The sequence below is a fragment of the Mixophyes fleayi genome, chromosome 4, assembly GCF_038048845.1.
Source record: "Mixophyes fleayi isolate aMixFle1 chromosome 4, aMixFle1.hap1, whole genome shotgun sequence".
NCBI lineage: Eukaryota > Metazoa > Chordata > Amphibia > Anura > Limnodynastidae > Mixophyes > Mixophyes fleayi.
In genome coordinates this window covers 24,244,291-24,258,216 of record NC_134405.1, presented here as the reverse complement: position 1 = coordinate 24,258,216, position 13,926 = coordinate 24,244,291, and the positions used below count along the sequence as shown (strand labels likewise).

At 37.1% G+C, this 13,926-nt stretch overlaps 1 protein-coding gene across 2 annotated transcripts in view; it reads left to right on the top strand.

The window, feature by feature from the left end:
• The first annotated feature begins 2,603 nt into the window (after positions 1–2,603).
• The window catches only part of LOC142151116 (sialic acid-binding Ig-like lectin 12), a 37,694-nt gene continuing 26,371 nt past the window's right edge, over positions 2,604–13,926 (top strand). For both annotated transcript variants that reach the window (XR_012691147.1, XM_075206447.1), the window contains exon 1: positions 2,604–2,681. Coding sequence is in view for 1 of the 2 variants with exons in the window: in XM_075206447.1 (XP_075062548.1) it covers positions 2,639–2,681 (43 nt within the window). In the remaining variant the exon portion in view is untranslated. The remainder of the gene's footprint in view (positions 2,682–13,926) is intronic.

Genomic DNA, 13,926 nt, shown 5'->3' with positions numbered 1-13,926 from the left:
TCCTTGCACCTACGTGTCGTAAATGGCATATTGCCAGCTTTACGTTTCTCCTCAGATGATTTTAAGTTTCTCTTTTTGCTTTTTTTTGAGAACTTGGGCTTTTTGGATTTTACATGCCCTGTACTAGGAGATTGGGCATCGGGCTTGGAAGACGACGTTAATGGCATTTCATCGTCTATGTCATGACTAGTGGCAGCAGCTTCAGCATTAGAAGGAAGTGGGTCTGGATCTTTCCCTACTTTATCCTCCAAATTTTTGGTCTCCATTATATGTAGCACAAGATACTGCAGAATGTGTGAACCTGGTAATATTGCAGACAGTACCAATGGACTTATACTGCAGGATTGGTTTTTTCAAATTTTGTTGCAATAAAAAAATTTTTGAATTAATTTTTTGTATTTTTTTTTATAACTTTTTTTAAATTTTTTAAACACTTGGGAATAATGGGGAAATAACTATGCCTTTAGAAGCACAGGACCCAGGACCACTGGACTGAACAGGACACAGCACAGGACCCAGCAGCACCACTGAACTCAAAATTGACAGAGCACAGCACACAGCACCACTGGACTTTTACTGTTGAATGTGTGAACTTGGTAATATTGCAGTACCAATGGGCTTATACTGCAGGATTGGTTTTGCAAATTTTGTTGTAATTCCTTTTTTTTTTTATTTTTTTTTTGTATTTTTTTTTATAACTTTTTTTTAATTTTTTAAACACTTGGAAATAATGGGGAAATAACTATGCCCTTAGAAGCACAGGACACAGGACCACTGGACCACTGGACTGAACAGGACACAGCACAGGACCCAGCAGCACCACTGAACTCAAAATTGACAGAGCACAGCACAAAGCACCACTGGACTGATACTGCAGAACACAGCACAGCACAGCACAGCACAGCACAGAACTAAACAGCACAGCACGAGATCTACCAGGACAGAGGACCACCTAACACACCCTCCCTCTACCCTGATCAATGCCCGAGTGAAGATGGCGGCGACTAGCGGGGAATTTATAGGATCCGAGTATCGCGAGATCCGACAGCGGGATTATGACTCACAGCCTCGGTTTCAAGTTTTCATTTGGCGCCAATACCCGGATCTGTCTCGGATCTGACTCGGATCGGAAAGGTTCGGGTGGGCTCGGATTCACAAAATCCGAGTGCGCTCATCTCTAGTTTCAATGCATACAGCACCTGAAGGGAGTGGTCCAACTCCAACCCTTGTGTCTCTGTCCGTCCAACCCGCCCCTTAGATTGTACGCTCCTTTGAGCAGGGCCATCTCTCCTCCTATTCTCCACCACTTATACTCTGCTCTCCAGCTACTTAGCCTCTTCCTTTCTACTCTCTCTACCCCGCTGGGGCTCTCACCTCTCATCTAGCTGTACTTTGAGCTTCCTTGTTTACTGTGCTTTTTGTTAACTGTACCGTGCTGTGTCACCCTGTACCGTGACACTGTCTGTCTCTGTACGGCGCTACGGATACCTAGTGGTGCCCTATAAATAAAAATTATTAATAATAATAATAATAATAATAACTCCCAAAAAACAAGCTGGAATTTGTGAAAAGGAAGAAGATGAGCTTCTTTAAATGAATGAAATGTACAAGTGAACAAAATCATTTGGAAAAGTGCAGGAAAGACCATTAAGACCACTGTGTTTGTGAGAAAAAATAAATGTTGTCCCGCGCTCTAAAGCCAACCATATATAAATTACTATGTGTCATTCTAGATCAGGCCTGTCGAACCTGCGGCCCTCCAGGTGTTGTGAAACTACAAGTCCCAGCATGCCCTTCCTGCTATCAACTGGTTGTCTACTGGCAAAGCATGCTGGGACTTGTAGTTTCACAACACCTGGAGGGCCGCAGGTTGGACAGGCCTGGTCTAGACTTAAATAGAAGAATTTTGTGCACAATAAAGCAATATTGGGAAATGTGTGCAGTTCGTAAAGTCAACAGTCAAAAAGGGGGGCTTTCCTTTTTTTACATTTAGTTTTGGGTTTTTTCCCCAGTATCATCATCATCATCACCATTTATTTATATAGCGCCACTAATTCCTGTATTGGTGTTTTAAATATAGGAAATGATGTCGACATTTTGACTGTCAACTTTAAAACCCTGTACACATTTTACATGTCAACATTTTAAATGTATAGACCTTATGAACATGTAGACAGTATGACTGTTGACCATATAACTGTGTAGAACATTTTGACTGTTAGCTTTCATCTACATCCCTTTTGAAGTATATAAGCCACTTTCTAGCCATCACTTTTTTCTTGCATTCATTCTAAAATATAATAAAATTTTTCCCCATCAAAGCAAGAGCTGAAACCCTCAACCCTGTTTCCAACAATGAGGGAATTCCCCAAATCCAATTTCACATAATCTTCTATGCAAATGCAGCTAAAAGTGCCCAGTGCTACCAGCACTGTTTTAATTACTTATATGGGAAACAGCTAAAGACTGAACATATTTTTTTATATAAAGTCACGTTTGCAACCTTAAAAAGAAGAACTAGTTGGAAAAACTGTTGACCACAATTGCAGAAGTTGAGGAAATGGGTTGATCTTCATTTTCTTTAATAATTGTAAAACAACAGACACCACAACCAGTCGGTATCGTCATTTACCTAAACATGGGAGTTATCAAGTTCCTTCTGTTGTTCTTCTCTGTCCAAGGTTAGTGATCATTTTATGTAAATCATTCCTTCATTTGTTTTAAATTGAATATCCACTCTCTTTTTTTATATATTGTTTTAGCTATGCTAATGACATTTGTAATGTCATTTACACTTTGAATAGTTACTAGTATATTATTTCAGAGATCACTATCCTGGGCTGTCTGAGGAATCAGTTTGGGATAACTAGTGTTCTGTCTGTAAGTTGATTTATTATTGAGATATCATGTGGTAACTAATGTTCTGTATCTAGAAAATAAATTGCAGATACCAATACACAATTATATAAAGTACATGTCTAGGGAGGGTTTTGAGACATTGTGTGAACATAATATATATTTTTGCATTTTTCTTGTTAAAACTTGAGACTTTATGTAATCCTGGAACTAGTTCATCAACCAATGATTTTATTTTACCACCAGGCTGGAATATCATTGGCTGCTGGACATAGAGATAAGTGAGAAAATATTATATAAACAAAACTGGCCGTTGAGCATGGGGTCAAATTATTTCTGCCTAAATGATATATGACATCTGGGGGTAAGTGTATCAAGGTCCGATTTTGCAAATCCAGCAATTTTCTCGGGAGAGTTGAAACTCACTGATTTGTGAAGCTGAGACTTCATGTAAAATCGCCAGAGATGTGTTTCAGTCAAAATCGATATTTCCAAAACCGATAGAGATCAAGCTCCCGACTGTTTGTCACTCTAGCTATACAAGTCTGAAATGTATGAAGTTGCGATTTAGCAAACTCTCCTGAGTTTGCTTTAAGACACGCTAGATACAACACGTTGCTTGCTAGCAGCGTGTTGCCTTGTAAACACTTCACTGCCTGTCATACTGCTGGAGCTCTGACAGCTATCAAAACTGTAAATAAAGATGAAAGTTAAAAAAAAACCTGTGGGGTCCCCCCTCTATTCACTATTAACCCTAGTGCTGCCAGACTACTGCTGGTTTTGTGATAAAATTTGCGTAGGGTCCCCTTCGATTTTCACTGAAGCAACACTAGGCAATTCAGCCGGGGTTGGTTGCACTATAGCAGGGGGACACGCGGCAGGGGTCCCCCCCTGCCATAATGACAAACCAACTCCAGGCTGTTCAGCACTGGGCTGAATTCCCTAGGGAGTGGGGTCCACCGAAAAAAATGAGCGGACCCACCCTCTAGGGACACCCAATCCAGTGCTGAAAGCACTAGGGCTCTTCCTACACCCATGGGCAGTGGGTTTAGGGTAATAACGGCGATGATACATTTGATGACGTTTGGACTTAAATCACGGGTTAACACCGGCGATTTGTAGCGATATAATCACGCTCAAAAAATCGGAGCTTGACACATTTAACTCCTGATGTTCTGATTATTAGTATCTGTAGTCTGTTCAATTAATATCCAGTAATCATTCTCCAGAGAAACATAGAATTTCACGGCAGAAAAAAAGTGATTGGTCCATCTATTATGTCCATTGTTTACGGGGTGGAATGATTTTGTTTCAGCTATAACATTATGTTTGTGTCATGTATATTTTAATTCTTTAACTGGAGGACTCTCCACCACCTCTGCTGGGAGACGGATCCATGGATATATAACTCTTTATGTAATGATATCCTTCCATAACTTACTTTTCAGGCTCTGTCCCTCCTATTTCGAAATATTTTGAACTATGCCCTGTTGGTCCACGATTCCCTTTGTTTGTATATTTTGTGTCTTTTTTTATGGGTGTTATTATCCTTATTATACTGTTATTTTAATATCTTGTCTGTTCCTTTCCTCTTCCAAACTGTACGTGTTAATCTCTTTCATTATTTCCCAATATATTGTGTTTTTAGACCATGTCCCATTTTAGTAGCCGCTCTCTGAACTGATTCTAATTTATTTATTTCTTTTTGGAGATAGAGCATCCAATTTTCATGCCTCCACAGCAATTACAGTGTAATAATACATTACATACTATAGCAATACAGAATTATATACAGCAATATAAACACAATTAAAATACACTTTTGCACTAACACTTTAACTCTGAAAATCTTCTTGAATTAAACTAAAATTCTTGTAATAAATGAAAAACAAAGAGCCCATTAGGTTTTATTGACCATGTTTGGTATTGCCATCATTTATCTTTACAAGTAAGTGTGAATAAATAATAATGGCATTTAGTGTGGTGTCAGGTGGGTGCTCTGAAAGCTGGAGATTTTCTAGCTGGGACATTTATGTGGATAAATTATTTGATAAATATGTAATTTGATGATTAGTATTTTAAGGGGCATATTCAATTGTTTGCGAGTTTCGAAGTTTGAGCGCGTTAAGTCATTTTTTTGGGTTTTTTCCTTATTTTCGAGCGCGGAAACTTCTCCCGCAATTCTAATCTTTTTTTTTTTTTCCACCAAAACGGTGTTATCGCGCTCCAACCGTTTGTCAATGTTAAAGTATAGGCTGGATGCGAACCATCAGCGGAAAAAGCTATTCAATAGTTTTTTTAACGCTGTCGGTGAAACAGGCAAATCTGCTGTTTTATCTCGCACCTCCATGGTCTGCTCAAAGACAATTTTTTTTTATTAAGTTAAGAAAAATATACATAAAACTGAAAAAATAGGTGTAAAAGTTCATAAAAATAACCTAAAAACTGAAAAGTACTTAAAAAAGTGTAATAATAATTAATAATTTTTGGAAAGTTTAGAAAAAACCATTAGTGGTGCATGTATTTAAACTTTATATCATTTTTTTTAAGGGGGGGGGGGGGGGGGGGGCGGTTGTGCCTGACCTCAGTCAGCTCTCGGTGAAAAGTAGCATGTTATTTATTTATTTTTTAAAACCAAAATCGTTTGCTCCCCACTCTATTTAGTCTTAACCCTAGTGCTGGCAGGCTATTGATGTGTGAGTTAAAATCTTTGAAAAATTTGGCGTAGGGTTCCCCCTATTTTAATTGAACCAGCCCTAGGCAAACCAGCCGGGGTGATAGGCACTATAGCAGGGGGGGGGGGGGGACACGCAGTTTGGGTCCCACGGCCATAATGTCTAAACACCCACAGACTGTTCAGTGCTTGCCTGGACTCCCTAGGGATTGTGGTCCGCTGAAAAATGTAAGCGGGCCACCCCCCTAGGGACACCCAGCCCAGTGCCTATAGCACTAGGGCTCTTCCTACTACCCCTGGGCTGTGGGTAGTAGGGTAATAAATGGGGATTTTGTATAAAAAAAAATAAAAAAAAATTATTTTGATTTGTGGAACTACATGTCCCAGCCAGCCATGTTGGCCTAAATAGTGTGGGCATGCTGCTACTTGTCTAACTACAAGCACCAGCGTACCCATGGCACCCAGGGCATGTTTGCACTTGTAGAACCACAAGTGCCAACATTCTCTTACACCCACGACTGGCTGTGATCTGTAGTTACACAAAGCAAAATGTTAAATAAAAGCACAACACCCTCATTCCAACCACAAATCTTTATTAAAAATAATAAAACCCCAAGAAATACAGTAAACACCCTCATGTACACCATAGATTTTTATTGAAAAAAAAATACTCACCATGGACGAAATCCTCAAAAGTCCCAAAAATTATTTGTACCTTCGAAGAAATGTCCGGCTTTCCCACTGTGCCACAAATATTTGTACCTTACAAATGTCCATGCTTGGCCAGTGTTCAAGAAATGTTTGTAAATGGCAAAAAATTTACCTCCTTGAAAAATCTTTTAATCTGCTGTCCAGGGGATGGGGCATTGTTGCTTGCAGTGCTGTAGCCCTTCTTGATTGCAGTGTGGGGGCCCATTCTCTTGTGCAGTGCTGGGGTCCTTCTTGATTGCAGTGTAGGGGCCCAATCTCCTTTGCAGTGCTGGGGCCCTTCTTGATTGAATTAATTTGCATTAATTTTTTATACTAAAATGACTGCCTTAACCACTCCTCGTTTCAAACTCGCTAGGACCAATAATAGAGCGCGAGGGGGTGGATGCAATGTTAACAATTGAATTGAGCGGGTTTTTTTTTTTAAAACCAGCGCTCGAACAGGAAAAAACGAGCGCGGGATTTTCACCCGTCTCGCTAACAATTGAATATGCCCCTAATAGTTTATTATTTCCCTTCTTATACATGCTGGATATAGAAAGAATTTTAGTCTCTAATTAAGAATATTTAAGGTATTCCATACCGTTAGTGAATGCCCAAGAGACTCCCGAAGTTCAGGTAGGTCTCCCGGACTCCCAGTAGAGCAGGCCATTCTCCAGCATTCTACCCACTTCCTAGTGAAGTTGGCAGAATGGGAGCCTCCATGGCACAATTTGCGGTAAATCATGCCATTTTGGCACCGCCTCCCGCAGCAAAATGACGCTTCCGCATCATTGCATCGCAGGGGCAGACCAAAGTGAAGTGATTCGACGTGCCCCGTCCCTTCTGTCCTCACGGTTCACCTCCCTGCAATAACACCTTATACATTATTTATAGTAAGTACAGGCTTCAGTGATAAAAAAATTCTGAGAAGTAATGAAACATTGGAAATATTTAAGTGGCCGTCCTGTAGTGACAGTAGGGAACATTTTTAGCTAGAAGCACTTTCACATGTTGAGGAGCTGGGCAAGAAAAGGTCTGGAAACTGTAACAGACACCATTTTAATGTAATGAACGCCTTACAATGCAATCATACAGTCACTGGTGTGTTATTCTCAGACATCCGGTTTTAGTCATTTGTGTGCATTACTTAAACTATATAAATGAAGATACTTCTGCATTTATTAAATGTTATCTATGTTTAAAGATAAAGGAAGTAAGAAGTCTAAAATAACAGATGGGTTTTGTAAGAGAGAAAACAAACTGTAAAATAAATTAGAGGATGCTGAACTATACTTTCTTACATTTCTCTATCAGCTCTGATCGATCTAAAATCATCAATTCCATTAAATTGGACATAATCTCATATTTATCTATCTTTCTATCTATCTATCTATCTATCTATCTATCTATCTCATATTTATCTATCTATCTCATATTTATCTATCTATCTATCTATCTATCTATCTATCTATCTATCACTATCTATCTCATATCTATCTATCTATCTATCTATTTATCTATCTATCTATCTCATACCTATCTCATATCTATCTATCTATATATCTCATATCTATCTATCTATCTATCTATCTATCTCATATCTATCTCATACCTATCTCATATCTATCTATCTATCTATCTATCTATATATCTCATATCTATCTATCTATCTATCTATCTATCTGTCTATCTATCTCATATTTATCTATGTATCTTTCTATCTATCTATGTATCTATCTCATATTTATCTATGTATCTATGTATCTATGTATCTATCTATCTATCTAATATCTATCTATCTATCTATCTCATATCTATCTATATATCTCATATCTATCTATCTATCTATCTATCTATCTATCTATCTATCTATCTATATCTCATATCTATCTATCTATTTATCTATCTATCTATCTATCTATCTATCTCATATCTATCTTTCTATCTATCTATCTATCTATCTATCTATCTATCTATCAATCTATCTATCTATCTATCTATCACTATCTATCTCATATCTATCTATCTATCTATCTATCTATCTATCAATTTATCTATCTATCTATCTCATACCTATCTCATATCTATCTATATATCTTTCTATCTATCTATATATCTCATATCTATCTATCTATCTATCTATCTATCTATCTATCTATCTATCTATATATCTGTCTATCTATCTCATATTTATCTATGTATCTTTCTATCTATCTATTTATGTATCTATCTCATATTTATCTATGTATCTATGTATCTATCTATCTATCTATCTATCTATCTAATATCTATCTATCTATCTATCTCATATCTATCTATATATCTCATATCTATCTATCTATCTATCTATCTATCTATCTATCTATCTATATCTCATATCTATCTATCTATCTATCTATCTATCTATCTATCTATCTATCTATCTATCTCATATCTATCTTTTTATCTATCTATCTATCTATCTATCTATCTATCACTATCTATCTCATATCTATCTATCTATCTATCTATCTATTTATCTATCTATCTATCTATCTCATACCTATCTCATATATATCTATCTATCTATCTATATATCTCATATCTATCTATCTATCTATCTATCTATCTATCTATCTATATATCTGACTATCTATCTCATATTTATCTATGTATCTTTCTATCTATCTATCTATGTATCTATCTCATATTTATCTATGTATCTATGTATCTATGTATCTATCTATCTATCTATGTATCTATCGATCTATCTTTCTAATATCTATCTATCTATCTATCTCATATCTATCTATATATCTCATATCTATCTATCTATCTATCTATCTATCTATCTATCTATCTATCTCATATCTATCTATCTATATATCTCATATCTATCTATCTATCTAATATCTATCTATCTATCTATCTCATATCTATCTATATATCTCATATCTATCTATCTATCTATCTATCTATCTATCTATCTATCTATCTATCTATCTATCTATCTATCTCATATCTATCTATCTATATATCTCATATCTATCTATCTATCTATCTATCTATCTATCTATCTATCTATCTATCGATCTATCTATCTATCTATCTATCTATCTATCCAAGAGCAAAAATATTGTTGCTCACTGCTCCAAAAGTAATGAGTCGGTTACTTGGTAAATTCTAGAACGTAATAACATAGATAATGACCAGCACTCTCCTCTCCTTTTATTTTAATCATGTGTTTTTTATTGGAAGATTTTTATTACACAAGCAAAATTAAAAACAAAAAGTGACATATGTTATAGTAACAAGCATTTGCTAATTTAATTAATCAATTGACATATGAGTTATCCAGGTTCATAAGGAAAAATATAGTAACAAGTTAGAAGAATTGTTAACTATAGGACAATTAATGAAAGGGGTTGACATAATCGCAGTTGTTCTAGTGCGGAGATTTGAAACATAAATAGCTGTGTCAGCAGATAAACTAACAAAGCATATAAAACAGAATTTCTGTACATATAATAATATAGCTCAGGATAACACATAAACAGGTCACTGTGTTGGACAATGCTAGCCAGGGACCCAGAAAGAGAAGCCTGTGGATATACTAGTCAGGAGACACATCAACCTCCCCATCTCCAGAATGTATTCCATACTTGGAGATGTACCAGCGAAACCATATCTGATAATACTTATGACAGGTACCTCTATCCTTGTAGATGTATCGCTCAAGGCCCATCACTTACGAGAGCTGGACATTTTTGGAAGTCAGGGGAATCAGCAGCAAGCCATGTATGGGCTAATATGACACTTCCTAGTGTCAGGAGTATAAATATATATTTGTAAATCGTTTTATTCAGGGTATCCTCTAAATAGACGCCAAACAGACAAATCAGAGGGGTAAGGGGGAGCACCTGGGACAGTGTCACAAATACATCTCCACACATCTGCCGAAAACCGCTGAACTGTCGGACAGTCCCACAACAGGTGCCAGAACCCAAGAAGACCAACACTCTCCTTTTAAACAGGGTATTATTTTAATATTTTGAAGATTAGGACATTAATTTGGGAAATTTTGCAGTGTCTCTTAATTTGGTGCTTACAAAATGCCCTGAGTTGACTATCATGTACGCTGATTAGGAAAATTTATTATAACATATGTTTAAAAACCCTTGACTTCATAAAGGGTTACTAGCAGGTACTTCTGATTTTCATGGAATCCCTACTACATTTGGTAAATCAATGACCATTCCTCCTTCAAATTGATGTAGAAAATAAGGAGGAAAACAGCAGAGCAACTGGATAATTCTTAGTACTGCCGGCCTTCACGTTGTCAGTAGAACACATAGCTGGCAATGCCTCATGGATATAGAGCTGTGCTACAAAATGGGCTTTTACCTACTTCTACAATGATGATTCTACCCATGTTTTATTTTGGCCATCTTACAATATCCGTAGGTGAAGCAGTCAGTAGAAAGGAATACGTTAGAGCTAGTCAGTGTGCTTTAAAGATAATATTTAGGTTTTTTAGTGTTTATTTTAGTTAAAGAATTAAGTTTTGTTTGCATTTAGGCAATTCTATATATTTTTTTTGTCATTGTTTTAATAAGTTTAGTAAATAATTTATGTGTTAGTTTTTTCTTGACATTAGTTCTACAAGCTCTGTAGAAATTGCTTTGACCTCATAACAAATTTGGGATAGTGGAGACTTCACCATTGCTCTTGATAGTGTTGATTGACCAATCCACGACACAGTGTAAGTATTGTCTGAGACAGAAGTGGATGCATTGTTCGACGCATACTCTGCCCATGACATAGTGTCTGACAGACAGGTCTGGGAGAGCTATCCTAATTGGGGATGTCCATGCAGTGTCTGGTCTCCTGCCTGTGGCTCCCACTACAGCAACACCAACTCTGAGCTGAAACATAGCTCACCGTCCAGATTACCTCCTGTGATCCGTTACCTTCATCTCCTTCTGCAGTTGTTCAGATCAGTGATGTAACACATCTCCAGCTGCATTATCACCATGGCCTGGCTCACTGCTGTTCCTTGCTGGCCCCAATGACCAACTCAATACATGTCCTGAGGCCTGCCTGGCCTGTGAAGCTTCGTCAAACTGTCATTTACTCGCCCCAGCCATCATACCTCCCCTTGTTCCCCTTTTCTATCCATTCCTACACCAATCATCCCTTACCTACCTAGCTTTCTGCCAGCCCTCCACTCTTCTCTCCTGTAACTTCAAAATCTGTCCACGGGTGTTACCCCTGCCCCTCCTTTACCCCTCCATGCAAGCCTGCTGCAACTGCACCACTCTTCAAGCTTAAAAAAGATTTCAGCAGTTTATTCAATGAGTCCGTGGCTCACTGCACAGAGGCTGGAATGATGCAACCAGGAGTTGGCAGTTCAAGTCCAGCAGTGGTGTCAGGTTTTATGAGAAACCCTGTGTCTGCAGCAGAGTAGCCATGCAATGAAGAAAAAGAGGTGTAATCCCAACCAGTGTGCAAACAATGAAGATCTCAGAGCATGTGAGAGTTGGACCATGGTTAAGCCAGGGACTGAATTAGTATTGGGCCTGACAATATTCTCATTATTGTTCTAATAATACTACTGTATTAAAGTGAGGTGCGTTATGGATGACTGTTACAGTTTGCATTGGATCGCTCAGAGTGGCTTGCTAGGTATGAGGGATTAAACCCCAGGCCATTTGAAATAGACCACCCAGTGTAGCGGGTGACTAATGAATGGGATAGGCTGGGACCATTGAAATACAATGCAGAGTCAACTGCCAAACCATCCTAAGGAGGTATATATTAGACACTCCTAATACTACTAAATGGCATACCGTGATATGTGGCACATTAAGGTCCTGAGTCATTAAGCAGAGCAAAGCATAAAAATGGAGTAAATTTGCACCTTGGCAAAACCATGTTGTATTGGAGGAGGAGGTAAATTTAAAATGTAGGGACAGATTTATAGTTAGGGTCGGGCATATCCGACCTAGATCAACTTTAAATTTCACTATAAAATAATAAAGCTATCATGTATTTGTCTGCTACATGAAAAAAAAGCCAGTATTTAACTTTGTGCAAAATAATAAACTAATTTGCGCCCCTTGTATTGTAAAGTGGTTTGTGTTTGTCCAGGAGCAAATTTACTCAATTTTTTTGCTTTGTTCTCCTTAATGACTCAGGCCCTAAATGTATCCACATATGTTGAAAGTCAGTCTGAGAAGAGAGTGGGCAATGGATTACATGATTTATTTGCTAAGGAACTATGAGTAGTATATTATAGGGCTGAGTGATAAACTGTCACGGTGCAGTGATACGCTGTTTCTCAATATTGTTCAGTCATAATCTATGGATCTTTTATTCTTTTGTTTATAATATGTAATATAATTGATTTATATATTGCTGCTTATATTTAATTTGATTAATGTAATGTTAATCATTATATGGTTAAGTCTTGTGAATAAAAACTTATTCATAAATATTTTATTAATTGTACTGACAGTGCAACTGTTTTATATTATTTATCCACTTACACATACATTTTATGCTCTTTCCTACTTTCCTTTTTGTTGGTCTATTGGTATTTTTAAGGTTACAGTAACCTCATTTTAGGAGCATTGATGTCGATGGTTGGATTCATACCGGTGTGAAGTGAATATATATTTAGATATTTTCTATATCTAATTAACTGTAGTGCCTGATATGGTTATCTTTTTTCAGACGTGTACAATAGTCTGGGCCATTGATAGTTGTTTTAGTTATAGTAATAATGGGGTAGTGGTTTGAAACAACCAAGTATAACTTCCCGCTATGTACAGAACAACTTCACACCACATTTCTGATGATGACGTGAGCCAGAACAACTTAGTTCTAACTGATTTAAAACTGGCTTCTACTACTTGATCCTACGGGCAAATTCATCACCTCAAATAGATGAGTTCAATTTACTTTTTATATTTTTAAACTATTTAATTGTGAACGGCATACACTATTTTATTGTTTTTTTTTATATTTTGGGTTCATCAGCGCTTGAGGATCATTATTATAAGGTTTAACCATTGGAGAAGTTGTTTTGGAGCTTTAATTACATCCTGGCAGCGACAATCTTATATGCTTATTGTACCATGTTCTCTTAATTTTACTATTAATGGACAATGTCATAATTATGTGCTGCTAGTGTTCACAGTATCATTTCTCTTGTATTTTAGATGTACAGTATTATAGTGTTTTCTGTATGTACTATTTACACATCTGCACAGTGCCACTTGCTCTTCGTTAGGTATCATTCTTAGGGCTAGATTTACTAAGCTGCGGATTTGAAAAAGTGGGGATGTTGCCTATAGCAACCAATCAGATTCTAGCTTTCATTTATTTAGTACCTTCTAAAAAATGACAGCTAGAATCTGATTGGTTGCTATAGGCAACATCCCCACTTTTTCAAACCCGCAGCTTAGTAAATCTAGCCCTTAGTATCTTTTATTACTCTGTATTCATGGATACCTGTCAAGTAGAACTTCCTTTTCTGTTTGCTGAGTGTAATTCTTATTCTATGGGCTAGATTTACTAAGCTGCGGGTTTGAAAAAGTGGGGATGTTGCCTATAGCAACCAATCAGATTCTAGCTTTCATTTATTTAGTACCTTCTACAAAATGACAGCTAGAATCTGATTGGTTGCTATAGGCAACATCCCCACTTTTTCAAACCCGCAGCTT